Source organism: Cuculus canorus, chromosome 1, assembly GCF_017976375.1.
Source record: "Cuculus canorus isolate bCucCan1 chromosome 1, bCucCan1.pri, whole genome shotgun sequence".
NCBI classification, from domain to species: Eukaryota; Metazoa; Chordata; class Aves; order Cuculiformes; family Cuculidae; genus Cuculus; species Cuculus canorus.
In genome coordinates, this window is record NC_071401.1 from 11,836,081 (window position 1) to 11,863,569 (window position 27,489).

The following is a 27,489-nucleotide window of genomic DNA, read 5'->3' on the forward strand; positions in this document are numbered from 1 at the left end:
CATAGAGGGCGGGCCCGGCCCTCAAGGGGCGGGAGCTAAGGGGATGGGGCGGGGCCCGGGTCTGGAAGGGCGGGCCGCGGTGGCGGGTGCTCCTGGCGGGGGTCATGGCCAGGGGCGGGGCCTCGGGGTCGGGCCTCAGGGCCGAGCGGGGGCTCCAGGGGCGTGGGCAGGAGGGGCGTGACCATTGATACCAACCGGGCGTGGCCTCAAGAGCTAGGGGACGCTGGAAGGGCGTGGCCAAGGCGGAGGGGGCGTGACCACTTGCGCAGGGTGGGCGTGGCCTCATGGCCACGTGGTCGAGCCTACAGATGCCGCTCTGTCATAGAATCACTAGGTTGGAAGGGACCCACTGGGTCATCGAGTCCAACCATTCCTAACGCTCCCTAAACCATGCCCCTCAGCATCTCGTCCACCTGTCCCTTAAACACCTCCAGGGAAGGTGACTCAACCACCTCCCTGGGCAGCCTCTGCCAGTGCCCAATGACCCTTTCTGTGAAAAACTTCTTCCTGATGTCCAGCCTGAACCTCCCCTGGAGGAATGGAGATTATTCCCTCTTGTCCTGTCCCCTGTCACTTGGGAGAAAAGGCCAGAAGGACACATAAAAAGTTGATACATTTACTTGTTGAATAGCTTAAGCAACTAAATAACACTGAAGAAAAAAGCCTTAAAAGTGACACATCAGTGATGTCCATCCTTGCTTTGGGTGACTGGATGTACTTTTCACCTGTAGTAAGGTTTTATCTGGTAAAGCTCCTTTAACCAGCCAGGTTTACACTCAGGGAGCAGCGATCAGCTGTTGCAGCGTTATTTTTCAAACACGGAAGGCCTTAGGTTGGAAAAGTGCCCTTAGGATCATCAAGGCGGCTGTACGCCTCGCCCTGCCAAGCCCCCACGGAACCATGCTCCGAGCACCACATCCACACACCTTTTCAGCAGCCCCAGGGATAGTGACACAACCATCTCCCCAGGCAGCCTCCGCTAGTGACAGACAACCCTTTCTGTGAAGGAATTTTTGCTAATATACAGTCTAAACCCACCCTGGTGCAGCTCGGGGCCATTCCCTCTCACTTCTTACTTGGGAGAAGAGACCAACACCCACCTCTCTACAATTCCTAAGGTCTCCCCCCTCAGCCTTCCCTTCTCCAGGCTAAACAATCCCAGTTCCTCCAGCCCCTTCACCAGCCCCATTGCCCTTCTCTGCAGACGCTCCAGCCCCTCAATGTCCTTCTTGCAGTGAGTGGCCCAAAACTGAGCACAGGATTTGAAGTGCAGCCTCACCAGCAACGAGTATGGGAGGACAATCGCTTCCCTGGTCCTGCTGACCACACTGTTTCTGATACAAAATAAATACCAGACGCTGTTTAATTCCTCATTCTAAACAAATTCACTTCTAGTTCCCCAGCATCAGCTATAACCACATAGGAAGCACAGCCAAAGAAGAAAAAAATACATAATTAATAATATTGAATAAGAAATTACTGGTTAAATAACCATTTCAACAATGCGTAAGCACAGTTTCTCCCTATAACAAAATCAAGAAGTCGGCAGCTCACTGCTCTCATATTTATTCTTGACTCTGATAAGTGCAAGTAATCAAAAGTGTTATAAAAAAATCAGCATTTGTATTTTAGGAAGATTAAATGTGACACCTCCACTACAGCCTCCCTGTTTCAGTCCCTGCCAACGAGGTGGGTCTCCAGGGGCTTGTCGATGCGGAAGAGCAGCTCGGCAGGCAGGAAGTACCCCCGGTAGCGCACACTGTCGGGGCTGGTGTCCTGGTGGTAGTGCCCTCCCTCCCCATGGTGGCTGAAACAGTGCGTGTGCTCCAACCGCAGATCAAAGCCCTGTCACCAGAGAAAGGCCTGTCAGCACACACTCACGTCAGCTGAGGTCAAAAGTCCCATGACAGCCCCTCCTTTATACTGCATGTTTCCACACAGATCTCCAGCCATTAAGCTGTGAAAACTTGCAAGATGCTTGTGAAAGTAGTAAGACAAAAGAAGAGGAACTGTACCATAGGACACCATAGAGAAAAGAGTTTAGAAACCCAGACAGCCCCAACTTTTGTTGTCAATCTTACAGAGATTTCTTTCTTTCTTCCTTTTCTTCCTTCCTTCCCTTCTTTCCTCCCTTCCTTCCCTTCATATTTGCATTAAATGAAGCACTCACACCAAGGAAACCCTACTGGAAATAGGAAAAATAGCAAATAAAATAGCAACTAGCAAACTCAACTATGAGATTACCCCTATCAGTTTTAATATCATAGAATGGTTTGAGTTGGAAAGGAATATAAAAGTTTATCTATTCCAACACCCCTACTGTGGGAAGGGACATCTTTCACTAGATCAGGTTGCTCAGAGCCCTGTCCAGCCTGTCCATGAACAATCCCAAGGATGGGGCATCTACCACTTCTATTGTGCCAGTGCCTCCCCACACTCATAATGGAGAATTTCTTCTTTATGTACAATCTAAATCTGCTCTCTTTCAGTTTAAAAGGGTTCCCCCCTTCTCCTCCCATCACAGGCCCTGGTAAAAAGTCTCTCTCCCATCTTTCTTATAAAGCTCCTTCAATCACTGGAAGGTTGCTATAAGGTCTTCTTGGAGCCTTCTCTTCTCCAGGCTGAACAACCCCAACTCCCTCAGACTTTCTTCACGGAGAGGTGCTCTAGGCTTCTGACCATTTTCAGGGCCATCCTCTGGAACTGCCTCAGGTCCATGTCTTTCAGGGGCCCCAGAGGCACATGCAGCACTCCAGGTGGGGTCTCACAAAAGGGAGAATCGCCTTCCTTGACCTGCTGGCCATTCTTCTTTTGATGCAGCCCAGGAAACGGTTTGTTTTCTGGGCTGCAAGATGATACTAACGAGTAATGTTATGAATGCCATCTTCTACTGCTGCCTCTTCAGTGATGCTCAAACATCTCCAAAACAATAGGCTTAGCCAAGTGCTGTTGAGTATCCAGTGGATACAGAGTGAGTAGTAACCCAGCTGCATCCACCTCACAAGTTGCATTGGTTTTGAATAGAGCAGCTGTTGCTGGCAGCTTACCAAGCATGCATCAGTTTATGCCTGGGAAGATGCAGGCAACTTAGCCTTAGGCTAAAAGCTGCCACATAAAGACACAGTCACACCTTTGAACACATCCAAGCCTACAGCACATCTCATTTAACTCTGGAAAAAATATTTTTATATTACTTATATACTGTTATTTATAAAACAGTCGTTTTCATCTATGGTATCCTGCTTACTTTTAAAAAAACAGTCTTCCTAATGGTAAACCTCTTAATGGCCTTTGAAACCAGATTGGGTCTTACTCTGATTTGTTTGCTGTTTAATTTAGTCCTTGTGAAAGATGCTAGATAACTTTCTAGCATGAGGCTTTGCAGTCTTCAAGTTGCATTGGCAATTAGCAGAAACATGCATCACCTATTTCGACACAGCATTAGCAGAGATAGTTCTTATGAAAGTGAACTACATGATAGTTCTTATGAAAGTGAACTACATGAACACAAAGCTGAAAAAGCTTTCATACTCTTGACATTTCTCCTGGTGTGGCCAGCAGTGAATGCAAACTATGCTGTTGGGTGTAGGAGGCAAACAGTCACACACTTGCAATTGGAACTGAACCAGAAACTTCAATCCAGTATGAACAGTGACTAGGTTTCAGAACAGAATCACCTCACTTCCTTCCAGACCAGTGACAGAAATGAGAAGATTCTATTTCATTACATCACATCACCTCTGGAAGAGTTTAACACTATATATATATATATCCTGTTCTTAAAAGGAAAACCATAATCAAGACAAAACTCATTATAAGTCTTAGTTTACACTCAGAAATGAGAAGAAGACTCACTGGATCTCTTGAAACTATTACTGGCTGACAAATCAGTGGAGCCTTCATTTCAAAGAATTTCAGCCAGTTATTCACATCCTCATCAGTGTTCAGAGGGCAGGCAGAAAATTCTGGAGGCTACAGAGAAAGTAAAAGCTTTTTAAATGAAAGGAAGACACTTGTATCAAGACACTTCTTTGCTAGCAACTTTCTTTTACTCTTCCCCTCCTCACTATTCTATTCACATTCCTTCTTGCCTAAATGAAGCTCACCAGTGCCCATTACTGCATTTCTGCCAGAAAGAGAAGTGGCCAGAATATTGCTTCTTTCAGTGCACAGGTAGTAGGAGAACCGCCGAAGGGAAGATTCTCCTCAGTTATTTTTAAAAAGTCTATTGCTTCTTGTAAGTATCACCTCAGTTCACGTATTTCATTTCAGTTCATTTTACAATAGTTACACAGTTCTTCAGCTGCCCATAGATTTCAAAAGAAACCATGATGGTGTTCAGGCCAAGTAATACAACATCACCAGTTTTGTAATTTAAGTTTTGTAATGCCAGCTCCTGGCTTTAATACGCTACTTATCCAAACAAATTATGCATACAATTAATAGTACAAAACAAAGTCCAGGCACTAAGATGTTACAGCCTGATTTATACTTCTGTTTTCAGAATCCCTACAAAGGAAGTTATATGAATTCAAAACAACTTACCATAACGTGAATCTTTGCTTTCCCCTTCTCTATGATAAATGTACCACCCATCCCAACTGGCTTTTCTCCATAGTGTTTCTCCAGAATTTGTCTCAGACAAGACACAAAGTTGAGTTCCCCAGTTCTTCCACTGGCTTTCACTTCAATGACCTGGAGAACAAAGTCAATTGGTTATTGCTTTTTCCCACTGCAACTGTCCCAAAAGGTCTGTGGAAGCTGCTCTGAAATTCTCCCAAGCTTCTAACCCAAGATTACTTTTTGAAAACTTGAGTTTCCCTTGCACCCTTCCAGTACCCAATCAACTCTTCCCTTTGTTGAAGACTTTCTCTTCAACACTGTCTTTGCCTGTGAAGGGTGCTGGGCAGCAAGTCGTGTACTCGCAATGGTATAAGCAACTCTCTTCTGTCCACCAGCTGGCTTCAACTCTGTTCTAAAGTAACTCTTGGCAATTGAGAAGACTGCTCAGTTTCCATGTGGTAGTCAGGTTTTGGACTGGTCTGCCGACACACCTCTTTGTGCTACCTGTGTTGGGGGAAACACTTCTACAAAAAACTAGACAAGTGTCCAGAACCAATTTACACAAGTACATAGTACAACCACCACCTTCAATCACTGCTAGTTTCGACTGGATTTGTATGGATTATTTATGATGGAAAAATTTTAGTAAACTAATACTTATCATCAAAAACTCAAATGCTTCTCTGTTTCCTGCACTTTTTCCCCTCATTCAACAGCATCAGTTCCTTATGTTTGGCTATTTCTTTCACGGAACTACTGCTTTACTGTTATGATAAGAATGGTTGGACTCAATGATCTAAGAGGTCTTTTCCAACATGGTGATTCTATGATCATAAAAAACTGACAGGAACACATTGAAACATGAGCCTCTCTTTGTCCACAATTCTCTACAGGCAAAGTCACCTTTGATCCAAGTACATACCTTACCAGGTTTACCCTCACTGGCATAAAGGTTGGCCAACAGCCCAAACTCGCAGTCAGTATATTTACTGCTGTACTTCTCAAGCAGGCACCCTTTATCTGCAGGATTTATTTGAGCAATGTAGCTCCCATTTACAGCAGCCTTTTTTTCGCTCTTAGTCTGAACAATAGGGATAAGCTGAGAAAAAGAACACGTAAGAATAAGTCAAGTAAGTCAGTAAGAACATGTTAAGAGTCAGACAAATAAACAGAACTCGAATAAATGCAATTTAAGCTTTGGACCATGATCCCAAGAAATAATCCCCTTCGTCACAGTTCTGTGTCTCAGGATGAGAGCTGTACTTGTAAGAAAAAGGCACTAATATCATAATGTAATTTAAAACTCCACAAAACAATTTTGTTTCTTATGGAATGTTAAATTTAATCTTCTGTGAAGATGAATGCTAGTGTTGGTTTGCTTTTTTATTTTTGTTTTTTTAGTAATTCTAACTATTGAGATCTGAGGCTTGTACAAGTACTGGAATTCTGTGTAATACTTTCTGTGTACTATAACAATGACTCTTATAGGAATAAATGCATCAGTGCATCACAGAGTGATGGCAAGACGAGGGGTTTATGCTTGAAAAGACTTTGACTAACCAAAGCCTCCACAGGCTGTAGTTGTTGTCTCCTGCTTCTTTTGCAGTTAACATTTTGTATGTGGCATCTTTAAACTTTAGAATGGTGAAACAAAGCCAGTCAACAAGGCAAAAGGCAGGGAGCATATGAAAGGCATTTACCAGTCACTTTGACACACTTCTAAATCTAGTCTAGGCCTTTGTCAATCAGTTTCAAAAGACTGTTTCTTGCACGCTTCAAAGCAATCACAGGCTTCCTGGAGAACTACAAATTAAAAATTAATCTTTATCATGTCAATAGTATGCATCTCATTGGATGGCCCTCATCTGAATTCCCTCTAATGCGTTTCTTTTGCTTTAAGCATGAAAGGTGTTTATGAAGTGTTTTGCTGCAAATAAGAAACACCCAGCATGATACTGCTTACTCTTATGATACTTCCATGAATTCATTTGGAACCATGACACTTATTTACTGACCTCAGCATTTACTCCAACAGTCTTAGATGAAGCAGCTCCAGCTCCAAGAATGAAAGCTCCAGGCAGCTCTATGTCCTTTGCAACCCTATTTAGATCATAAAGCTGCAAAAGAGAAAAAATCCTTTGATTTTGGTGTGGTGCTCTGCTTTGGAATTGTCGTTCTGTTCACTGTAACCTTTGGGTGCATTTAATTCACAAAGCTCTCATCGGTATTTTGGATAATTAGTTTGAACACAGTTTCTGAACAACACAACATTTGGTACTAATAAATTGGGTACGTGTCCCTCTGTTTTCTGAAAGACAGAGTCTGTCTTTATATTCCACTACCATTTTACTCAAAAACTGAATTACTGTTCCTATTGAAAATTATATGTGTAAAATAAAAATTGAAGAGAACATTATATAAAGATAGATGTGGTAAGGTGTCAGGAGGCATGATGTTCCTGGAAAAGGACAGTAATGTGAATCTAGCACTGGCTTGAAAATGCAACTACAGTCAGTTTTTACAAAGAACTGTGGCTGTAAGTAGAAGTCACAGGCATGCAGCAAACCACAGAGAAATATGCAGACAAGCGCCTTGTTTAGTAGTTCCTTCCGTGGCTCCTGTTACAGATTGTATGTTTCCAAAAGTATCTTGCATTTGAGGGCAGGAGAAGATGAATCATCAATGACTATACGCTAGTTGTGCTACGATGCGTAAGATTTCCTGACACTGTCTATATCTAACACATATCAGAATCAATCTCATAAAACACTGAAAATAAGACTTTTTCACAAGCGGAAGCTTACTGTTAGTCCTAACTTCTGTTTTTATTTTAACAAGATATTTATTTTTGTTTGAAAAATGTATTAAAAGCCCACAGGTACAGGAAAAACTCACTTTTTCTTTCTGTACAACCGGTATGAGATAAGGAACACCACCCACATCTGCTATTCTAGGCTTTCCACAGATTCCTGGAAGAATACAGCCAGTTAGCTCAGTAAAACATTTTTTCATAATTATCCTAAATGACAATGCAGTCTAACCTAGCAAAGAACTGGTTCTTCAAACTTCTAAATCCCTTTGAGAACGCTATTTCCCTAGCATACTTAGATGATAAAGTGTTGTGCTATTAAGAAGTCCAAGCACAATAAACCCTAAAATGATTCACAATAGGATTTAATGATAGGCAACCTATTGTAAATTAACATTCTCTAAGCACAAAAAAAAAAAATTACAGTGGGCAGCAACTGCTATTTGCCAGTTCTCCAGTAAGGTGCCTGCACCACCCAGTGGAGACCACCACTATGACTCCACTTGCAAAGTTTCAGCAAAGCTGGATGCCCAAGTCTAAGGACAAACATTTCATCCCACTTATTTGGATATGCATTTTAAGAAGGAATGCACCACATCCTGGAAGTGTTTCTTTCACTACATTGATGACAGAGGAAATCCAGATGAGTAGCACAGAACAAATCTTTCAGATAGCTAATGTCAAAGTAGATTAATCCCACCCAGAGTAAGACCACTTCACTGACACACATGAATGGCGGGAATTTAAAAATGAATGGAAATGCAACTCCTTAAGTTCAGAGAACTACTGACATGGATCTAAAAAAAACCTCCATCTGGAAGATAACTTCATTTCAAAACCTGTCCAATACACTAAATAAAGCTTATGAAATAAGAGGGTATTGCAGTCATAGGTTAAGGAAAAAAGATATGACAAGTACTTGGTAATGACTTGTCTTTGTTAATACATTAGCTAGGAAACAAATCCAGGAATAAAATGTAGCTTTCCTCTCATGCATATTCTTTACCTGTAAAACAACTTAAGCTCTCCCAGCGTCTTTAGAAGGTCAAAACCAAGTATAATCAGGTAGGAAGAACTGGAGAACTCTTAGTGGAAGACAGGAATGCTAGGTTACCTTTAGCAGGAAAGTTGAAGGGTTCCTGAGTCAGATCAGGACAGTCTACAACAGAGACTTCAGCATCAGCAAAGTTTTCTTTGAGCCCTTTCTGCAAAACTGTAATAAGGAATAATGATAAAGTTATTGAAAATAGTAAATTACCAAGAGTTTGACAAGTTAATAACAACAATAGATAAATCTGTTTAAGCTCTATTTTAGCAAGATACATTAAAGCACTTATGCTTGCAGAAAGTAACTCAATTGATTTAAATGTCACTGTCTGTAGGCATGTTTCCCCAGTCAGAGCTTCAGAGAAGAGCAAAAGCTTGTCCAGGTAATTGTTAGCTACCACGCTAACTCATTTTAAGGATTTTTAAAACCTTTTAATTGAAATACATTAACTGACTGTTCCTTGTAGCACTAGGAGCAGCACAATGTGAAGTAACATGGGTAACCTTAAACCACATTCAGCAGTGGTTTTGCTTCACGAGAGCAGACAATTATGATCATGGTCAAATATAAGATGAGAGCAAAGGAGAAAGTAAGTTTTTGCTGAAGAGACAATCAGTTCTTTAAATACACTAACTAGATTGTTTGCAACAGCTCATATAATCTCAAATTGTCTCTGCTGTTTGGAAACTTCTGCTGTCACAGGATATCACCTATAGTGTTTACATTCATGTTGAGATTTTCTGGCAAGTGCCACTGTCAGTACAAGACGGAAAATTATTGGTGCTGATGCTAATGAACAGCCCCAAATCTAAAATTCTCATTTTGCTTCATATATGCTTCAGGTTTTAGGCTCAAACCTTCAAAGTCACTCACACCACTGGAAGGATTCTGACATCGTTTGGAAACAGCTTTCAAACCTTAACTGAATGTGGGATTGCCTTCACATACATTGCTTCAAATATCATTTTAAAGGGTCCAAGTTCTTTCAAGCCTGTGGGTCTGCTGTGACAGATATCTCAAACTAAGAACAGAAAATCTGATCTGTGATCTCAAATTAGCCAGCTGCTTATTTCTCAGAAGTCTTTCTCTGCCTTTGTTTCCTCCAATCAGGATTTCAGCCATCCCTTACGGTTAGCAGATTTACCAAGTTGCTGAGCACAAGGGTCAGTAGAAGGTACTTGGCAGTCTCTAAATACATCTCAGTACCTTCCAGTAAGTGGAAAAGGACAAGGGAAAGCCACTTTTTGAATTATACTCAAGAACTGAACAGCGACAAAATTTACAGGTTATAGGAGGTCCTCAGGACAGACGGGGAAACAGGGAAAACTGTTTTGCGACCCATTCTTTCTGCTACTGTTATAAAGTGTTCTACCATAAGTACACATTGTTCTCTGCTGTGCCCACAGGTCTACAGCAGCCCTGGACTATTGCCCCAGTTTGACAGCTACGGGGTGAGAAGAGCACTGAGAAGCAGCCAGAATCATCTGGGACCACACTTTCTCAAAGCATGGAAATGTCAGACTGACAGGGATTTGGGAGGGTGGCAGAGTGAACTTGACAACCTCTCTGAAAGAAAAAAACCCAGACCTTTAGTACATCTGCTGCAGGAGACAAACTGCCAGAAGGAATAATGCCTTTCTGCTAGGGCAAGGAAAGAAGCCCGTGAGCAGGTGGGTTGGATCAAATCACCTGCAGAGCTCACTTCTAGCCTCACCCATTCTGTTATTCTGAGCACATTCTGTGAAGGCTTTGAAAAGAAACAAACTAAATAAAATGATTCCTGCACCCAAAGAACAGCCAACGAGGTTCAATTAAGAAGATTTGCCATGCTACAAATGATGATCCTCCTGTATGTGTAAATAAGGCTTTCACAAACCCTGCACAAATCTGCACACACAGCAGACAGTTTTAAAGGGTTTAAGCCCCTGTTGGTAAGCTTAAACATCACTTTGGGGTTGGGGAATGAGTATTGTTTGCTTTAAAGAAATAATAGAAAACCAATTCTTCTCTTTAGACCTTAGTCTGGTAAGAGCAGGAACATTCTGCCTGTACTAACTGTAGAAAGGTTTTGATACGAGCTTAAGATAAGTTTGAAGAGCACATTATAAGTTTGTAAAAAGTTACACGATCCATGACTTACCCCCAGCAAGCTCCTCCAGGCTGGGAACATGAAAAGCAAACCTTTCGACTTTGGCCATTTCCTAACTGGTGCCGATTTCCTAAGGTAGGAAAATCACAGTATATCACGCTGTAGGAGCGACTGATCTGTCAACAAGAACAATGGCTTAACAATTAAAACAGGCTGTTCTCAATATGTTACTTATTTTTCAGTTTCACTCAAGAATACCCAGACAAGAGTTGAACTGCAGTTCTGCCATAAAAGGAAGGACTAACAGCGTCAAGATTAATTTAAGTGCTTTAAAAGAAAACGTATCTGTTGGCTCTACAGCTGGCTCAAAGCATTGCAGAGTCTAGTCCACAAGCTTACAGCTGGGTGTAGGCAAAACACATCCCATGCTGAGTCCAGTTCAAGGGACAGGTCAGGAAATTTATCTGTCTTTTGTAACCCCGGAGTCGTATTTTGGTTTTGAAAGTAAACTGAGTTTTTACAAGCACATTAGCTGCCTCCTCAGGTTTTCCCTACCTTAATGTTTACTTTTCCAACACCGGCTACGGTGGACTTTCAACCTCAGATGTGACATGGTCTCCAATTGATTCTGCACATGTTTATCCTTCCAGAGGGGAACAGGCTAGCAGCAAAATAGAAGACAACAGCAGCAGGTCCTGCAATATCAGGCTCTGCACAGGTACAGAGCTCACTACAAAAAGTTTTGTTTGAATCTAAGTTTAAGAACCCCTTTATAAATGAACTCTATTTCAGTCAGCCAACAGCAGAGACAGCTACAAGGGCAAACCACCAGCTCAGGGCAGAAACAGCTGATAACACACTTATAAATCAGCCACAGCAATCATTAACTCTTTAAGAGCGTGCCTCCTGCATGCAACAGAGAAAGAAAATGTGTCCCACTTATCCAGATCTCAGTCCTTGGAGAGATTTTATCAGGAACAACTATGATGACCTAGCTGTTATGGCTACTTTTAGCTTCTATTTTTTAAAAAAATTGTAGCTTTTATGATTGTCAAAAATCATAACTGTCCTTATACCATAGGCCTCTCAAATCGGCATAAAGCAGAAAAAAACTGGAGACAAAAAGAGAGACAGGAGATCACAGCAATCAAGTAACTGAATTCCTTGAGCTCAAAGTTCAGCCACATCTAATCAGCGCTGTGGCAAGAATCGTAGAATAATTAGGGTTGGAAGGGACCTTAAAGATCATCTAGTTCCAACCCCTTTGCTGTATGGGGGTAAAGAAAGAAGAAGGAGAGAAAGGGAGAAAGACAGCTACCTGCATGTAGTAATTCTCATTTCAGTTGGTCTTCTCCATTTCCGCAGACAATTCCCTCCCCTGGCTGTGGAGGAGAAGGTAAGAGGCTGGATTTGGTGCCTCTGGTAGAAACCAACTGTCAGATGGAGGAAACTGCAAGACTTACTGCAAGACTTACAGCATGCACCAAACATAAGATAGGGAGCAATTAGTCAGAGAATGAAAGAAGGCTTCAACAGTATTGTTTTACATAATCCTCAACCCTTCAAGAACCTTTTGCCATGTTTGGAAGGAGGCTGTGCCAGCACTCACAGCACCAGTTGAAAAAGTCCTGAACCAGACTGAGAAGACAGGCTTGAACTGCTATTGTGCAAAAGACAGAGGCAAGACTTGGACGCAGTTCAAATAAGTAGGCTCAGATATAATGCTTAGACCATCACCTACCGTTTAAAGTACAGTAGTCAGCTATCCACACTCAAGAAAGGAGGGAAAGACTGTGGGAAAAGCTTGATGCACTATAATAAATCCAATCTAATGGCTAGACAGTGGCGCTTATCAGGAAGGGCACAAAAGAGAAATATATCTGTGAGCCACCACCACAATGAGATGATCCACAGGGGAATTTGTGTGGTGTGGGAGAGGGAGGACCTGGAAGGTGAATACAGTCAGGATCCATCATGGAGGGGTGGGGTGACATTGAAGTACTACAGAAGACTTACAAAGAAAGAACAGAAACGGGACGATAAGATTATTAGATCTGGGGTGGCGCAAGAATAACAGAAAGAACAAGGGTCTAAAAAGAGTTTAAAAGTCTCTGGCTTTGAAGCTGGAAGAAAATATCAGAGAGTAGTAAAGAGCCAGGAGAATGCAGATTACGGGTAGAAACTGGAGAGGGGCACATTTAGGCTAGACATAAGGAAGAATTTCTTTACCATGAGCATGGTGAGGCACTGGCACAGGTTGCCCAGGTAAGTTGTGGATGTCCCAAGGCCAGGTTGGATGGGGCCTGGGGCAGCCTGATCTAGTGGGATGTCCCTGCCCATGGCAAGGGTTTGGAACTGGATGATCTTTAAGGTCCCTTACAACCCAAACTATTCTATGATTCTGTGAAATGGGAATCGTGATATTGTGCCATGTAGCATATAAATCTGAATTAGAACCGGTTTGGAGAGTAGAAAGGAGAGGTTTCGGGCAGGTTAGAGATGGGGGCGGGACGGGGGAGAAATATCAGGGGAAAATTGAAGATGGGACTCCCTGAAAGGAGGAAAATATAGCAAAGACAGCAAGAAGAGCAAAAACATCAGCACAAGCGCCCGCGGGCGGTGGAGGGGATCAGGGGGTGCCGTTCAAGAGGTGTGGGAAAAGCAAGGGAGCAGGGCAAGGGCCGGCGGGACCGGCATCCCCAGACACAGGCAGCGTCTCAGAGCCTGCCGGCACCTACCTGCCCGGCGGCACCGCAGACCGCCCGCCGCGCCACACCCCACATGGCGGCAAAGCCAGCCCGCCCGCCCGACCTCCCTCCTTCCTTCCTCCCGCCCTCCTCCCGCCGGCCCCCACGCGCAGGGCCCGCCCTCTTCCCGTCGGCCCCCGCGCGCTCGTCACTTCCTCACTCCTTCCCGTCGGCCCCCGCGCGCCCCTTCCTCCCATCGGCCCCCGAGAGAGTCTCTGCCACCACCCACTCTTCCATTGGTCCGCATGCCGGTCCCCTTTTGCCCGCGCTCCTTCCTTCCCTCCCATTGGCCGCGATCGTATTCCTCCCTCCCATTGGCGCGTCACCGCCCCCTCTTCCCCCTCCTCCCCCCGACGCTATTTAACGCTCCGTGCGGCCATTTCCCACCTTTCGCGGCGACGCGGTCTTACGGTGAGGGGGGTAGTGGGCGGCATCCATCGCCATCCGCGGCGCTGGGGCGGCGAGAGGATAAGGGACATGGCGGTATCGAGCGGCCGGCGTACGGGAAAAGTGGGGAGGGATTTCTTGTAAATGGACGTAGTGATGGGATGAGAGGGAAGGGCTTTAAACTGGAGGGGGACCGATTTAGACTGAGCATAAGGAGAAAATTCTTAACCCTGAAGGTGGTGAGGCACTGGCACAGGTTGCCCAGGGAAGCTGTGGCTGCCCCATCCCGGGAGGTGTTCAAGGCCAGGTTGGATGGGGCCTTGGGCAGCCTGATCCAGTGGGAGGTGTCCCTGCTCATGGCAGAGGGGCTTAGAACTAGATGGGCTTTAAGATCCCTTCCAAACCAAACCGCTCTATGAGTCTATGGTGCAGGAAGTAGTTACAGTTACAGAAAGTGGGATATTTTTTAATTTAAGTTAACGTAGGCGAGTTTCATCCAAGTAATTATGTCTTTGGAAAATTAGACAGAATGTCCCTCTGACAGCAAGTTTTCTTTCAGACAGTGTTTTTCCAGTCACTGTTCATTCTTTAGAAATAATATTTTGTGTGAAGCATGACTCATGTTGAACAGATGTGTCTTCTGTAATCACCTTTGTTTGCAGTCTCTATCTCAAATGCAAGGTAAAGCAGAGAGCTGGAGCCAGCTCCAAGCTAGCAAAAGCTTTGATTGTTGCAAAGTTCATAGCATTCAAATTGGAAAGTAGTAGAATGTGCCTAAGATTTCTGGGAACACTTACACGAATGCGTGTAAGTGGGAAATACATTTTGTACTCAGTTTTTGTCTCAATGCACGTGATTGATGGAGATCACATCCTCATGTTTCGTAGGACTGATAAAGGATACTCACTTTCTAAAACTCCAAAACGCCTTCTAGAGTTATTTGCTGGAGTTTTCAATATCCTTGGGAGCGGGGCTGGTAGAGTGTCCCTAAGCTGTGGTAGCATGGTGGGTGCCCCTGTGCAAAATGCCTGCCTTTGATAATGAAAATGCTGTCAAATAAGACTCATTTTGGAGTTTTAGAAAGCAGGCATCATTTAATGAGGCCTGGGAAACAGGAGGGAGTGATCTCCATCAATCATGTGCAGCAAGACAAGGGCTGGATACAGAATGTACTTCTCACTCATGCATATGTATAGCATTTCTCAGAAGTCCTATGCATATTCCGTGAAGTTCCAAGGACTAATTCTAATGTTACTATGAACTTCACAACAGCCAGATCTCTTGCTAACTGAAGCTTTGGAGCCAGATTTGTCTGTCCTTGCACTTAATATAGGGAAAGCCTGCAAACAGGTGATTACAGAAGATGCATCTGTTCAGTACAGCTCACGCTTTACACAAGGTATTATAATGTCCAAAAGAAGAAACTGGAGAAACACTGTTTGATAAAAAGACATACTATCCGAGGGATGTTCTGTCTAACATTGAAAAAATAGGTATTTGGATTAAACTTAACTCCACTAATATTTCATTTTTTGAAATAGTAACTACTTCTTGTATCACCTTGGCCATGGACCCAGCACCGCTGGCAGTATGGGGTGGGTGGGCAACTGTGTCCAGCACTTTTCAACCAGTTACATGTTGCTTTCTTCCCAAGGGGATGTGTTCAGCAAGTCAGCTTTTCAGGATGGAGCTGCAATAGAGGCTGTGGATGATGCTGAGCTAACAACTGTAAGTAGTTATGGGTGCTGGTATTGCATGTGTTTGTGCTTCGATGTTAGGCTCTTCTGTTTCTGGACATTGTTTTTCAGTTCCTCTGATGTTACCGGTGTGCCTGCGGTTGATCCAGCGTACAGGGGCAAGTTGCTGTTAAAATTCACTTTTCCTCACCTAGAAGAGCAGATCAGTCTGTTTCTGTGCTGCTGTTTTAAATAGAATCATAGAATAGTTATCGAATAGTTTGGGTTGGAAGGACCTTAAAGATCATCCAGTTCCAATCCCCTGCCATGGGCAGGGACACCTCCCACCAGACCAGGCTGGTCAAAGCCCCATCCAACCTGGCCTTGAACACTTCCCGGGATGGGGCATCCACAACTTCCCTGAGCAACCTGTGCCAGTGCCTCACCACTCATAGTGAAGAAATTCTTCCTTAAGACAAGCCTAAATCTGCGCCTCTTCAGTTTATCGCAGTTATTGTGTTGCTAGTGAAAGAACAGAGGAAAGGGGAATTGCTCCTGATGGTGACACTATCTCACCTGGAGTATTGTGTCCAGTAGTGGAATCTTCAGCATAAGAAGGATATGGAACTTTTGGAACGGGTCCAGAGTAGGCTACAAAAATGATCAGAGGGTTGCAGTACCTCCCATGTGAGGACAGGCTGAGAGAGGTTGTTCAGCCTGGAGAAGAGAAGGCTCTGAAAAGACCTTATAGCGGCCTTCCAGTACCTGAAGGGGCTACAAGAAAGCTGGGGAGGCACTGTTTACAAGGACGTGTAGAGATGGGCCTAGAGGGAATGGCCATAAATTGGAGAGTGGCAGATTTAGACTATACATAAGGAGGAAATTCTTAACATTGAGGGTGGTGAGGCACTGGCACAGGTTGGCCAGGGAAGTTGTGCATGTCCCAGCCCTGGAAGTGTTCAGGGCCAGGTTGGATGGCGCTTTGAGCAGCCTGATCTGGTGGGAGGTATTTCTGTCTGTGGCAAGGGGGAATGGGATTAGATGATTTTTAAGGTCCCTTCCAACTCGGACTCTTCTGTGATTAGCTTTAAAAGGCTGTAAAACACAATGAAGTGGGTATTTGTATATGACTTCAAGCTGCAGTATCCTTAGAGGTGTAAGAAGCTGTTGGCTACAGGTATGTACAGGTATGTGACCTAAAATATGCTATGAATGTTTTGAGGCAAGTGGCTGTAACTTAACTATTACTCTGAAGGTTAATTTATTTGCTTGTGGTTCGTAGGCAAACTTGTGTTGAAGCTGGCTCACAGGTTCTTGTAAGTTTACCCTCTTAGCTGGAGTGGTGGAAGGCTTGTTACCTCATTAGCATAGCATTTCCTTTAATTTCTTGAATTATCATTGATTTTTTTTTTTTTTAGGGCAAACTGAAACATGACTGATACAAATGAATCCCAGGCTTCTGGCTCTGATTACCTTGATGCTCAAGAGCTGATATGCAACAGTCAGAAAAAAACATATAAGGTACACTCACATGAAAGAAATAAACAAATGAAGTGTTCACGGTCAAGGCAGGAGAATGCTTCTCCTGAGGAGTCTTCAGATGACCTTAACAGTATTTGTGGATCCGATGCTTCAGCTGTGGTTTTACTGGATAGCAGTGATTCAGAAATGTGAGTTTTTCTCTCTAGTTCAGAATTTATCATGTGAAGAACCTGTGTCAGATATCATATGTTCAGTTTTTTTGAAATAAATATCTTTTTTCTTCAGTGATCTCTCAGCTACGAGTGGCAGTGAAAACCATCCTAAGAGCTCTACTGCACCTTCAAAGCAACTGAGATCTCAATCTTCAAAGCAACAAGCTGAATCTGTTTTAGGAGTGCTTGGCGATGACGAGTCTTCAGATTCTTCTCGGTCACCTCCAAGACCAGTGAAAGCATCTGAAACTTTGGAGAAGCCCAAGTCAAAATTCAATTTGAAAGCTATTTTTGCCTATCACTTCAGGGGAAAGAAGTTTAAGGCTGCTGCACACCGAAAATTCAGGAGTAGCTCGCGCAAGAGGAAGAGGAGGAAGAAGGATGAGAGCGCACAGATGCCACCATGTGAGAGCACACGAATGCCACTGCCGCAAAGGAGGCTACCACCAACAGCCTCACCTGAAGAGCAAAAGCGAAGGCTTCAACACAGAGGTGTTCAGTTCCCTTTTGTTGAAAAACATTATGGGAAGAAACATATTCCCTTCAGGATGGTTCTTGGGTATGAGGTGAGTCCTGTAATGTTGAGAAAGTGTTATTTTTTTAATCTAAAAGCAGTGAATTTAAATTGGCGATATTGTGCTTATGTCTGATGTGTTATGCAGGACACTTCATGTTGTCCATTTAATCCCTTTAAGACAAACACAGCTAAAATACAGATATAATACTGCAAATCAGCTCAAGATATAAATGCTTCATAGTGGTATTCTTAAGTCTCACCTGATGCATTTTTCTTTAGCAAGCAGCTATAAAGGGATATTTGCAGTATGTTGAAATGCTTAAATATGAAGAACATCTTAAAAAAGCTTTGAAAACACTTCAAGCTAATGAAGACTTAGAAAGAGAATGCCTGGCAGTACGGAAACACAAGTATTTAGATGATGAAGGCCCCATTTCCCCTATTCAGGAGATAAAGTAAGTTAATCTCTGTTTTTCAGGTACAAAACTTGCTTTTTTGTTCGTAAGTGAATATAACTGTCTGTACAGGTAGATGTGTAACATCGACTCCAGCTCTTTGGTCACCCCCAGCCTGTTTGCTGCTATGGGGAGGGCGCCAGTGCTGCTTTAGTTGCCAATCCAAAACACAGCACCGCGCAGGCTGCTAGGAAGAAAGCTAAATCCAGCCCAGCCAAAGCTGGACAGTTGCTACTGTTAGAGCTGAGGAATTCAGGAGGTAGTACAGTTACTGCTACAGCTGATTTTGTGACACAGTTGTAGGTATGCCAAGATCAGTTCCTGTGCTGTTATTTTAGCCTTTGTGTAATCTAAATGTGAATATCTGCTTCTGAAAGCACTGTTTATTTTGGAAAAAAAAACCCACTTGGCCACTTGGGATTCTGTGCTTGTAAATGTGACTTGAAACTTCTAGTAGGATGAGATATACTTAATCTATAGACTGATCAGCAGTTCAAGTGGTGATTGGTACTGTCTCATTACAATTATATAGTAAAAATCTTTAGAAAGAAGGATATTTCTGAAATAAGTTCCTCTGTAGTTAACCCAAATAAGTACATGGAGTGTTTTATGGCAAAGACTAAAAGATATTCTGGTTGCCTTTCTACTTTATTATGGATAGGAGTATCATCTTGGGTCTCTAAGTTAACTTAAATGCAATAAAAGGATCAGTAAATAGCAACAATAATTAATGTTGTAAATACACATTAAAACTGGAAAGCCTGAAAGATAGCATTGCAAAGGTACAAAGCTTTCAGGTTTTTTTGACTTTATTAATCACTTACACTGCTAACTTATGCAAGTTGAGAAGAACCTTATGCAGAAGCAGTACTATCTTACATCTCCAAGCTGTAGCGCTTCCATAAGCCTTATGAGAAACTCAACATAGTAGTAGGAAAACAGATGACACTTTTTAGACTACTATAAAAGTACAGAGCTTGATTTGTATTTTTGTATTTCAGTGATGATGACGACGACAGCTTGAATTTTGATAAGCCAGAAGACCTTGATGCAAGAGTAGTGGTGAGTACCTATAACTTCAGAAACCCTTGCCTTCTTTCTCCTCTGGGGTTAAAAAAGTAGTAGATACTGTTTTGAGTACTTAATTCGTGAGCCTAGATTCGCAGCTAACTGCGTGATACCTGTAAGGCTGATCTGTAATGCAGAAGGAAGTTGTTTGAGAGTCCATACTCTCCTTGTTGGACATAATGCTGGAACGTATAGGTTTTCTCTAAAGAGTTACTAAAGGTTGCGAAGTTACTACCAGAATCTTACCTCTTGAGCATCTCAAAACTGGTTGTGTGAATAGTTGCATTTTCCGTTTTCTTAGGAAAACAGCTCTTTCATTATAAGCAGCAGAATTCCCAGTAAGAAAAAGTCAAAGCCAGAAAGGAAACGTGTGAAATCAGTTAAAACAATTGAAGTAGAGGATGAAGACGCCTGCTGCTGAGAACTCTGGGCTTCTGCAAGGTTCACCTCAGTGAACAGAAGACTAACAAATGAGGCAGAAGCAGTCAATTCAGATACCTTTCTCATGCCTACTTGGTTTAAAACATTGGTCTGAAGTTCATGTGAGCTATCAACCAAGCAAACTGATCAGATTTGGTTTAAGGTGAGTATATACTGGGCTTGTGGCTGAACCATTGTAAAACAAGCATAATTGTTTTGCTAAGCTTTTGAGTGCATTCTGTGCTGTCCTGTATCGAGTGTATAATATCCTTGATTCAGTGGCTGATAAACTTGCTGAAATGCCATCTTCTGCAACTTGAATTCTCTTAAGCAGTGGGTCTAGAGTTTGTGTAATTAAAAACAGGAAAGCATGTTCTAAGTATTGTAACATTAAAGGAGCACAGCACTGAAAAGTGTGCGCCTTTGCATCTGTCTGTAGGCACGCTCATGTTACAAGGGGCAATTTGGGCCCCTTTTCTCTTTCATAGCTGACTTTTATGAGTGGCACTTGAAGAATTATTGTATATGTAAATAAGGTTTGGGGTGAGAATTGAGTCTTAGTGCAAATCTTAGTATTTACTAGCAGTAAGAAATGCAAAAGTGGTCAGTCAGATTGGACAGAAGTCTGGTGCAAAATATGGTTAATGCATTCCAGTGGTGATAAAATTTTGTGTGATTCAGGTTGTCTATTTCATGGAGAATAACTCAGAAAACTGATTCTCTGCACCTGAATCTAATACAGTGATCTGGAATTACAAGTTATCTTTAATAGCTGTAGCAGCGTAGTGAATGTCAGATTAAGAAATTATTTTTTCCCCTTTTGCACTTCTCTGTCCAGAATGGGGTCTGATGTCAATGTGACTAAGCAGATGATGAACACTTTTTATAAAGACAGTACTTAAAAAGCACTGCCCCAGTTGCAAATACTCTTCTCATGATGTTTTAGCTGGAAGCCTGACTAATGAATGTTTAGAAATGGTCTGAGTATGACTGACTCCTAGATGACAAGGATGTCCTGGTGGCAGTAGAAATGAAAAAATATTTCAAAGTTTAGTTATGAATCAACAAAATGTAATCAAAAGGTAATCTGCCTCACTCAGGTACTCTAATAACCAAATTTGTGTCAGCTACAAGCTGAGAGCTGTTCAGCAGGTACAAGTAGTCTGTGCTGAACAGGGATGTTGGCAGGAAAAGACTTAATACCAGGTTGGTAGGTCTAGGGAGTAAGACTGCAAAAATTACTCTTCAGTGCTTGAAGATCATTTAATACTGGTCCAGAATTAATGGTTAAATGTAACTCTTTTAGGCATCTACCTGAGAAATACTCTATGGCTTGAAAGACTCATCCTGGATCTAGGAGTGGGGTTCTTACTTGGTAAGGAATAGTGAGGTGTGGGATGTGGAGTCTTGCTCATTCTGCAGTTCATGTGATGAATTTTTTTGTTCAACTGCTGAGTGACTCAGAAATGAACTAAATTTCAATTCTGATTAGAACTGGATAAATACATATGAAAATCAAGCTTATTACAACTGTTTAACTGATTGCTGAAACCTGGCTTTTGTTTTTGGGAACCTTAAGTTATTCAATCATACCTGATAATTCTTGTCACTTCACTTTTTTCCTCTAGTTCATGTTGCTCTTGGAAGATTAAACACTTTGGTTTTCTTGATTTGCAAGGTAAGCTGTTGACTCGCAGTTCCTATTTTCCTTCAGGTAGCTTTTTTTGCTTTGCTTCATTTCACAATGTTTTGGAAAGACAGTATTCTGTCAGCTGGTAGTCTTGCATGTATTCAAGCTGTGAAACTTCTTACTGTGGGGCATAAACAAGTTTGTATGTCTTTGGGGCAGTCGAGGAAATGGCATAGCATGGAATAAAATGCTGTGTAAGATTATGGTATAGGAAAACATCCTAAAGATGGGAAGGCCTGAGCTAAAACGGGGCGAGTAATGAAATGTTACAAGAATGTGCTTAAAGAATAGGACCCCAAGCCATCTTATTTAGCCATTGCTGTAGTAAAGGGTACTGGACTAGATAACACATGAGTTTGACACAGCGTTAATGCTGTCTTACAACAGCATATCTGACATGGAACTTCTTGCCACTATTACCTGAGTCCAAACCATACCCATCTCTAAAAATAACATACGTGGTAGATACATGGTAGTGGAAGGTGACAGTTAATAATGGTAAGTATATAGCTAACTGAGAAATGGCTTCAAATGCTCTTTCAAATATAGCGTAAAAAAGAAAACCTGATGCTTTCAACATGTTCTAGCACGTGTTCAGTTTTTGTCTGTTGCTGTAGACAAAAACCTGGAACCTGGTGCTTAGATAAAACCCTTCTTTTGCAACCCACAGCTGATGAACACCCATTGGTTGTGTTACATATGCGAAGGGACAATATTTGCATTTATTCAAGCAGCAATTCATTCAGGTAATCTAGGGCATGAGTTTCACGTTCCAGATTTGCAGAAGTGCAGTTCAGTTATATGGATTTTTTTCCAGGCTTTGCTGATGGACACACTAGCTCTGCAGCAGTTAGCAGTTACGACTTTTTGGAGTGCTTGAATTCTTATGCCCGTTTGCTGGCCTTCTGATGTACAAATCTGTGACTTTTGTGGAGCATGTTAGCACAAGAGGTAAGCTTTGTGTTTCTTCTGCACTTCAGCATTGAAGTATTAGATTCTTCAGGCAAGTACTACTTCCACAGCAAGTAATCGGACTAATTTATGTGCTGTGTGGTATCTGCCCTCAGCAGTATCTCCCTGATGGAGTGTTCAAAAAGCAGTGCTACCATATTTCAGCAGATGGCTCCGTTGGTTTTCATGTAGGTGTCCTGGTTAAACTTGCTATTTCTGTTGAAGCAAGTAGATTGGAAGTTTCTGACTGGGAATACTGTCAAATACAACAGGGAAGAACTGAGGTAAAAAGTTAAATTGCCTTGTTCCAAAATACTTCTTTGTAAAGGGGTGTTCCTGTGATGTCGAGAACAGTGGAAAGTTCTATTTAAGCGTAAATATTGAGGTTTTCCAAGTGGTTGTAGTCGAATGAAGATCATAGAGGTTCAGGTCATTAGCTTGTTGCCTGTTTTCTTACGAAGAAGTGATATTTTATTTTGAAATAGAAATCCAAGTGCCACATGGCAGCTAGGGACATGTTTCTTTCAAAGTTAACTGGCTAGGCTTCAAAGCCAGACGCTGTTCTGCAGACATAGTGAAGAGTTAATGGTTATGCCTCGTTATTCAGCAAAGGGACACAATATGCTGTGTCTCTGAATTGAAAAACGTGGCTAGAAGAGTAACAGGTTATGCTTTCCTCACTGCAAAGCTAGTTGCAGTGGTGACAATGAGGCCTGTAACAAGTTAGTTGGACAACTGTGCAAACGTAGTTGAAAATGCAGCTACTTTAAGATCCCAAGGATTAGCTTGCTTTGTTTCTGAATTCTGCGTCCCACTTACTAATGGAAGTAATATTAGCAGGTAAACACAGATGCAGTGCTGCATTCTTGTTAATGGTTTATTAGAGCATGTTTGTAAGCTGTCTGAAAATGTTGTCATACGTGTTCTCTTACATCATGGTTCCAGCTGACTGTTGGATTACTCCCTTAATTGTACCTTCTGTGCCATAGTCCTCCAGTTTCTTAAATTGCAGATAGATTTTTGTTGATATTTATGTAATACTGGGCTGTGGCTTTGATTTCAAGAGGAATACTTTGTTCTGGGATTAGCATTCAGACAGCGTAACTAGACTACAGTTTGCCTGCTTCATGTTAGGTCTAAAAGTTCTGAAGTCTTAATAAATTACCAAAATACTGAGGGAACTTGGAGTTTATTACTCAGATGCAACAATTTACTTCTTTTTAGGAAGTCTGGGTGATGGTCCAGTATGAAAAAGCATCTTGGTAAGTTTTATGGATAGCTTTTAACCCTTGCCTGCTGCAGGCTAGCTATCTCTAACTTGGTGAGCTGGTTTTGTTGCTGCCTTTTCTTACTGAGAAGATGCAGTTTGCTTTAGGAAACAACTTTTCCAACCTTGAGAGTGCTGTGAGAAAACTGTTGTGATGATTGGCAAAATGTTCAACTGCTCTGAAGAGAGTGAGTGAGAACAGCCTTTCTGAACAAATCTACATGAATGTCTTTCTCTTTATTCTGGCATCTGAGTGTTTAACATGCAGTGTTTTGTGTCAGTGAGCAAAGATGATGACTGAATTTATTTTAAAAATAATATGGAAATTAAGAAGAGCTGTCCATTTTAAATAGGACAATATTCAGACCTTATAGTAACTTTAAGTACGATTTTAACAAGGAGCTCTCGGGAACGCCTGTTGTGCTTAGAACCACTAAGTACTGCTCTAGGTACTGCTAGTTTGTAGGTAGGCACATACATGTCAGTCTGTAACCTTCTCTTGTTTTTTCAGGTGGTAGGAATCAGAAAATGAGAGAAGAAATGCAGGATGCCATTGCATAGAAACCTGAAGTCCCTTCCCAGGGTTAGTATGACATCTGAGGTTCTGCCTGTTTCTTGATGATCAGAGGGCTCTTGTTTTCAGTAGCTGGAAGTGTACATCACATCAAGCTTACTGACATATGGAGGATTTTAGGGACTTGTTTCAACAGTATGTTACGGTGTTTTAGTGTAGCATTCACTCTCAGTGAAGAATTTATCTTTGATTTGCCCAAAGAACACTCATACAAATTTCTCAGTCAGAAATGAGGTGACTGGCTTAATTGCTTCAGCTGGTAGTTTTGCTTCTAGAAGTAAGATGCTTAGCAGGAAAGTTACAGGGAGAATTCTGTGAGAATATAGTTTTAGAGTCAGTTCTGTTTGTTTGCCTTTCAGGTAACATTAACCTGTAACATTAAAACTGCTTTTAATATGAAAGAGTTACTTCATCTTCCTCAAATGTTGGTGTATCATTTAGCCTTCTCCTTACCCCAAAGGTCTTGAAGTTTAAAAGGCACTTGGTAGAATCTGGCCTAGAGACCTTTCCAGTCTGCTTGATTTTTATCTTTTGTGTTAATTTATAGTGCTAGAAATGTTGAGGTCTATCCCGATAGGATCTCCTCTGTAGGTTCGTGTCGTTGGAAACGCCTCACAGAATAAACTTGTGGTTTCGCTTTACCCATTGAACTACCTGTTAGCTCCATGGGCTAAAACTGCAAGACAACTCTTAATGTAGCACGCTAGGGACTGTAATTAATGCATTATGTTCTCCTTTAGGTACTGACTCATGCTTTTGATACAATGAAAACATTATTCAAGTGGAAGAGTTTGGTAAGAGTTAAAAGAGAGTGTGGTGTTCTGTGACTTAATATGTAACCTTGAATTACACAGGCTGAACTTTGCTTTTCAGCCAGGTTTTTTGTGTAGGTACCCAATTCCTGACACACTTCATTGTGATTTGAGTTTTGTCTTGAAACAATCTATTCCCTCTTTCATCACAAAGAAGAGTGGTTTATTTCTTCATTTGGTGGCTATAGGTAAGAAGAGAAAGCGGGTATCTGAATCTGGAAGTGGCTTCATAAACAAGCTGCATATTTGTTTTGTGTCAAGAGATGTTTGATAGTTTCATACAAAGCAGCAATATTTGGATTTTAAGTTTAAATTTTAAAGAGCTAATTTCTGAGCAGCTCAGCCAGTGTACTACTTTAGAATTTAAATTCCTGGCTTCTGTTCTATAGAATGCAAGTTTTAAAGTAAAATGAAAAAAATATTCTGGAAGAAGTAGAAATACTTCATGGTAGGAATGTATGAAAAGTTCTAAATGTTCTGAAGCTTCTGTTCATATTGGGTGATGTCCGTGGAGTCTGTTTTCCCTCTTGGTTGCATGGTGGCTTCTGCGAAATGAAGAGTACATCAGTGTAGCTTATCCCTAGCCACTAACTGGTGCACACAAAAAGCTTGAATGTTTGTAGTGGGCTGTTGTGGATCACGAACCGCTGCAGCTGTTGCACTGTATGGTATCTGCACCCAGCAGCATTCTCCTGATGGGATGTTCAAAAACCAGTGCTACAGTAGTTCAGTGTTTGGCATCGTTGGTTTTCCTTCTGTTGTGTTGGTTAAACCTGGTATTTTTGCTGATACAATCTTTGTCCTCCTCAGGGATTTGAGTGTACTTGCTTTCTGTTTTCATGTTCCACTGTTGGGGACTGGATACTGGTCTCTGCAACTTGGCAAGTGCATTCAGTTTCCTCTTTTTAACAGGTGCTTTAGGATAGAGGACAAAGTGAACTTTACTGTGCTACAAGGATGAGCTGTGGAAGATAACCTGCTTGACAGGTAAGCACTGAGTTACTTGTCAGTTAGATGGCTTCATGCCCCTTTACAGCTTGTGTATTTGCTTGATGTGACTTGAACATCAAAACCTCAGTAAACTGTTCTATAAAAGTGTAGAAACGGTTGTCTAGTGGCAGGTTCCTGGGCAGAGACCACCCTGGCTTTTGGTAGTATCTGAGCAGATTGCTTACCCAAGACTTGTTCTAGTGTGTGTATACGCTTGGAACGGCTGTCATGGGTGTGCAGCACTAGTTTCTAAATTAGACTGCTATTGGCTGCCAGTAATTGTTCTTTACTTTAGAGTTTTTAACAAATTTAGGCTTTAACTTTGCTTACATGTTGGCCAGATCTATTGGACCTTAAGAAAGGATGGGCAACACGTGTATTGATATAAGCCACAGATTTAAGTTGGTGGTAACAGCAGTGAGAGGAGAGCTCCTGGTCATTACCAAGGCTGCTAGAATGTTGCTGTTTCTGGTGAGCTGTGGACATGACCATAAAGCAAGCCCATCAGACTCTTGAATTGCCACACAGTGTGGTAGTAAGTCTGCTGGGAATAAAGCTTTAGCACAGGTCAGAGACATGGAGCTTCCTCCAGCTGTTCAGATCTAAGCAGCTTCCTGCTGAGCTGTAGGTGTGTTCCTGTACCCTTGGGTACCTATACCAATTCACTTACAGAGGAAGAAAAGCTCTAGTTAGAACTTTTTAACTTTGGGCTCCACAAGCTGCTGATAAAGAGAATGGTTGTCATACACACGAGCCAAAAGCGAGGAGACAATGATGTTCCGTGCGATTTACATCCAAGTAACATTACTGATGCAAACCAAATCACTTTAACCTGTAGGGTCTGCTGTTGAGTCACTGCATGGCAGAGGGCTGAGAAACACTGCTTCAGTGCGGCCAACACAAGCCTGAAGGTAAGTGCTCAGCAAAATTGCTGGTCCTAAAAAGAATTTCAAGGTCACTTCAAAGAGGGTTTGCATGGCTGAAAAACCAGCAGCTCTTAACGCGGTGACCGCATATTGAAGTCCTCTGCAGGATGCCATGGACACCTTGGTGTGTGCTATGGTCTATTTGTGAGGAGATACGCACTTGTATTGAGGCTCCTTGGAGTGAAAAAGGATGTTGTTCTACTGCCCTCAGTTTTTCTGAGATGATAATGAAGGGAAGAGGTTGCTTGGTTTCATTCGGAAACCAGTTAAGTTTTGCAGCACATGAAGTTGGGGAGCAGGTTGATACAATTATGGCATGAGCAGTCTTGAAACTTCATTGCTGCTTCCTCTTTCCCCTTGAGACAAGATATTCCTAGAGCTGCACGGAAGTGCTGGAACAACCAGGGGAGGGAGAAGTGCAGGGTGGGAACACTGTGGGACTGTGAGTAGTGTTATAACAAAGGGAAAATTATGATATTTGAGAAGCTGGCAATGGAAATTGTGCTTTCGTTCCTTAAGTTTTGCCTGCTTTATTACTGTTTTTATACCAGCACCATGTTGTAAACTTAAATTGCTTCAGACTAGAGGAAGAGATGTTACACCAGATGTGAGGAAGACAGTTCCAATGGCTTTTCTTTTGAGTGAAGATGCTCATAGATGCTTTTCTTTCAGGTCCTGCTGATGTTGCTGCAAAGAACTGCATGGCTCTTCCAAATACAGAATTGACTTGTATCTAGAGTGCTTATTGCAGTAATTTAGAATTAAACATTTAAACTTCCCATACTGCTTTGTAATTTGAAGTAGTA

The 27,489-nt window shown here is 42.1% G+C and overlaps 2 protein-coding genes and 9 non-coding genes across 25 annotated transcripts; 10 read left to right on the top strand and 1 right to left on the bottom strand.

Annotated features, from left to right (window-relative positions):
- Positions 1–709: 709 nt before the first annotated feature.
- C1H11orf54 (chromosome 1 C11orf54 homolog) lies at positions 710–13,323 on the bottom strand. 9 transcript variants are annotated; one of them, XM_054052333.1, is made up of 10 exons: positions 13,248–13,266; positions 11,065–11,170; positions 10,561–10,639; positions 8,487–8,585; positions 7,459–7,532; positions 6,579–6,680; positions 5,486–5,662; positions 4,546–4,695; positions 3,856–3,972; positions 710–1,845 (listed from the first exon to the last, which is right to left on the bottom strand). In XM_054052333.1, exons 3-10 carry the CDS (start codon positions 10,616–10,618, stop codon positions 1,672–1,674), a joined length of 951 nt encoding a protein of 316 aa, XP_053908308.1. In that variant the 5' UTR covers positions 10,619–10,639; positions 11,065–11,170; positions 13,248–13,266; the 3' UTR covers positions 710–1,671. The 9 variants fall into 9 exon arrangements, with proteins under 9 accessions (XP_053908308.1, XP_053908289.1, XP_053908274.1 ...); XM_054052314.1 differs by lacking the exon at positions 13,248–13,266 and adding an exon at positions 11,828–13,145; XM_054052299.1 differs by lacking the exon at positions 13,248–13,266 and adding an exon at positions 11,828–13,145 and having other exon boundaries at positions 10,561–10,685.
- Positions 13,324–13,590: 267 nt separating this feature from the next.
- Positions 13,591–27,461, top strand: TAF1D (TATA-box binding protein associated factor, RNA polymerase I subunit D). Of its 7 annotated transcripts, none has more exons than XM_054059834.1 (16): positions 13,591–13,667; positions 15,298–15,371; positions 16,738–16,989; positions 17,087–17,579; positions 17,810–17,985; positions 18,987–19,047; positions 19,355–19,636; positions 20,780–20,848; positions 21,102–21,151; positions 21,834–21,909; positions 21,981–22,114; positions 23,339–23,376; positions 23,893–23,964; positions 24,696–25,754; positions 26,596–26,668; positions 27,356–27,461. In XM_054059834.1, exons 3-7 carry the CDS (start codon positions 16,751–16,753, stop codon positions 19,472–19,474), a joined length of 1,089 nt encoding a protein of 362 aa, XP_053915809.1. In that variant the 5' UTR covers positions 13,591–13,667; positions 15,298–15,371; positions 16,738–16,750; the 3' UTR covers positions 19,475–19,636; positions 20,780–20,848; positions 21,102–21,151; positions 21,834–21,909; positions 21,981–22,114; positions 23,339–23,376; positions 23,893–23,964; positions 24,696–25,754; positions 26,596–26,668; positions 27,356–27,461. The 7 variants fall into 7 exon arrangements, with proteins under 7 accessions (XP_053915809.1, XP_053915802.1, XP_053915787.1 ...); XM_054059827.1 differs by lacking the exon at positions 21,834–21,909 and having other exon boundaries at positions 24,696–24,955; positions 25,680–25,754; XM_054059812.1 differs by lacking the exon at positions 21,834–21,909 and having other exon boundaries at positions 24,696–24,749; positions 25,680–25,754.
- Positions 20,895–20,966, top strand: LOC128851055 (small nucleolar RNA SNORD5). The gene has a single exon (XR_008448344.1). It is a non-coding gene; the product is annotated as a small nucleolar RNA SNORD5 (small nucleolar RNA).
- Positions 21,749–21,877, top strand: LOC128851048 (small nucleolar RNA SNORA40). The gene has a single exon (XR_008448337.1). It is a non-coding gene; the product is annotated as a small nucleolar RNA SNORA40 (small nucleolar RNA).
- LOC128851040 (small nucleolar RNA SNORA8) lies at positions 22,206–22,344 on the top strand. The gene has a single exon (XR_008448329.1). It is a non-coding gene; the product is annotated as a small nucleolar RNA SNORA8 (small nucleolar RNA).
- Positions 22,707–22,838, top strand: LOC128851042 (small nucleolar RNA SNORA1). The gene has a single exon (XR_008448331.1). It is a non-coding gene; the product is annotated as a small nucleolar RNA SNORA1 (small nucleolar RNA).
- Positions 23,528–23,598, top strand: LOC128851037 (small nucleolar RNA Z40). Its single transcript, XR_008448326.1, has one exon. It is a non-coding gene; the product is annotated as a small nucleolar RNA Z40 (small nucleolar RNA).
- On the top strand, positions 24,513–24,644 carry LOC128851045 (small nucleolar RNA SNORA18). Its single transcript, XR_008448334.1, has one exon. It is a non-coding gene; the product is annotated as a small nucleolar RNA SNORA18 (small nucleolar RNA).
- LOC128851038 (small nucleolar RNA SNORA8) lies at positions 25,425–25,563 on the top strand. Its single transcript, XR_008448327.1, has one exon. It is a non-coding gene; the product is annotated as a small nucleolar RNA SNORA8 (small nucleolar RNA).
- Positions 26,191–26,313, top strand: LOC128851043 (small nucleolar RNA SNORA32). Its single transcript, XR_008448332.1, has one exon. It is a non-coding gene; the product is annotated as a small nucleolar RNA SNORA32 (small nucleolar RNA).
- On the top strand, positions 26,710–26,840 carry LOC128851041 (small nucleolar RNA SNORA25). The gene has a single exon (XR_008448330.1). It is a non-coding gene; the product is annotated as a small nucleolar RNA SNORA25 (small nucleolar RNA).
- Positions 27,462–27,489: the final 28 nt, after the last annotated feature.

Excerpts from the sequence above, each read along its gene's own strand:
- C1H11orf54 (XM_054052291.1), bottom strand. The coding sequence starts at position 10,618 with ATGGCCAAAGTCGAAAGGTTTGCTTTTCATGTTCCCAGCCTGGAGGAG. Across the intron at positions 8,586-10,560 it reads CCTGGAGGAGCTTGCTGGGG|TTTTGCAGAAAGGGCTCAAA; the intron begins GTAAGTCATGGA and ends TCCTTATTACAG. Across the intron at positions 5,663-6,578 it reads CTGTTGGAGTAAATGCTGAG|CTTATCCCTATTGTTCAGAC; the intron begins GTCAGTAAATAA and ends TCTTTTTCTCAG.
- TAF1D (XM_054059834.1), top strand. The coding sequence starts at position 16,751 with ATGACTGATACAAATGAATCCCAGGCTTCTGGCTCTGATTACCTTGAT. Across the intron at positions 16,990-17,086 it reads GATAGCAGTGATTCAGAAAT|TGATCTCTCAGCTACGAGTG; the intron begins GTGAGTTTTTCT and ends TTTTTTCTTCAG. Across the intron at positions 19,048-19,354 it reads ACCTTGATGCAAGAGTAGTG|GAAAACAGCTCTTTCATTAT; the intron begins GTGAGTACCTAT and ends CCGTTTTCTTAG.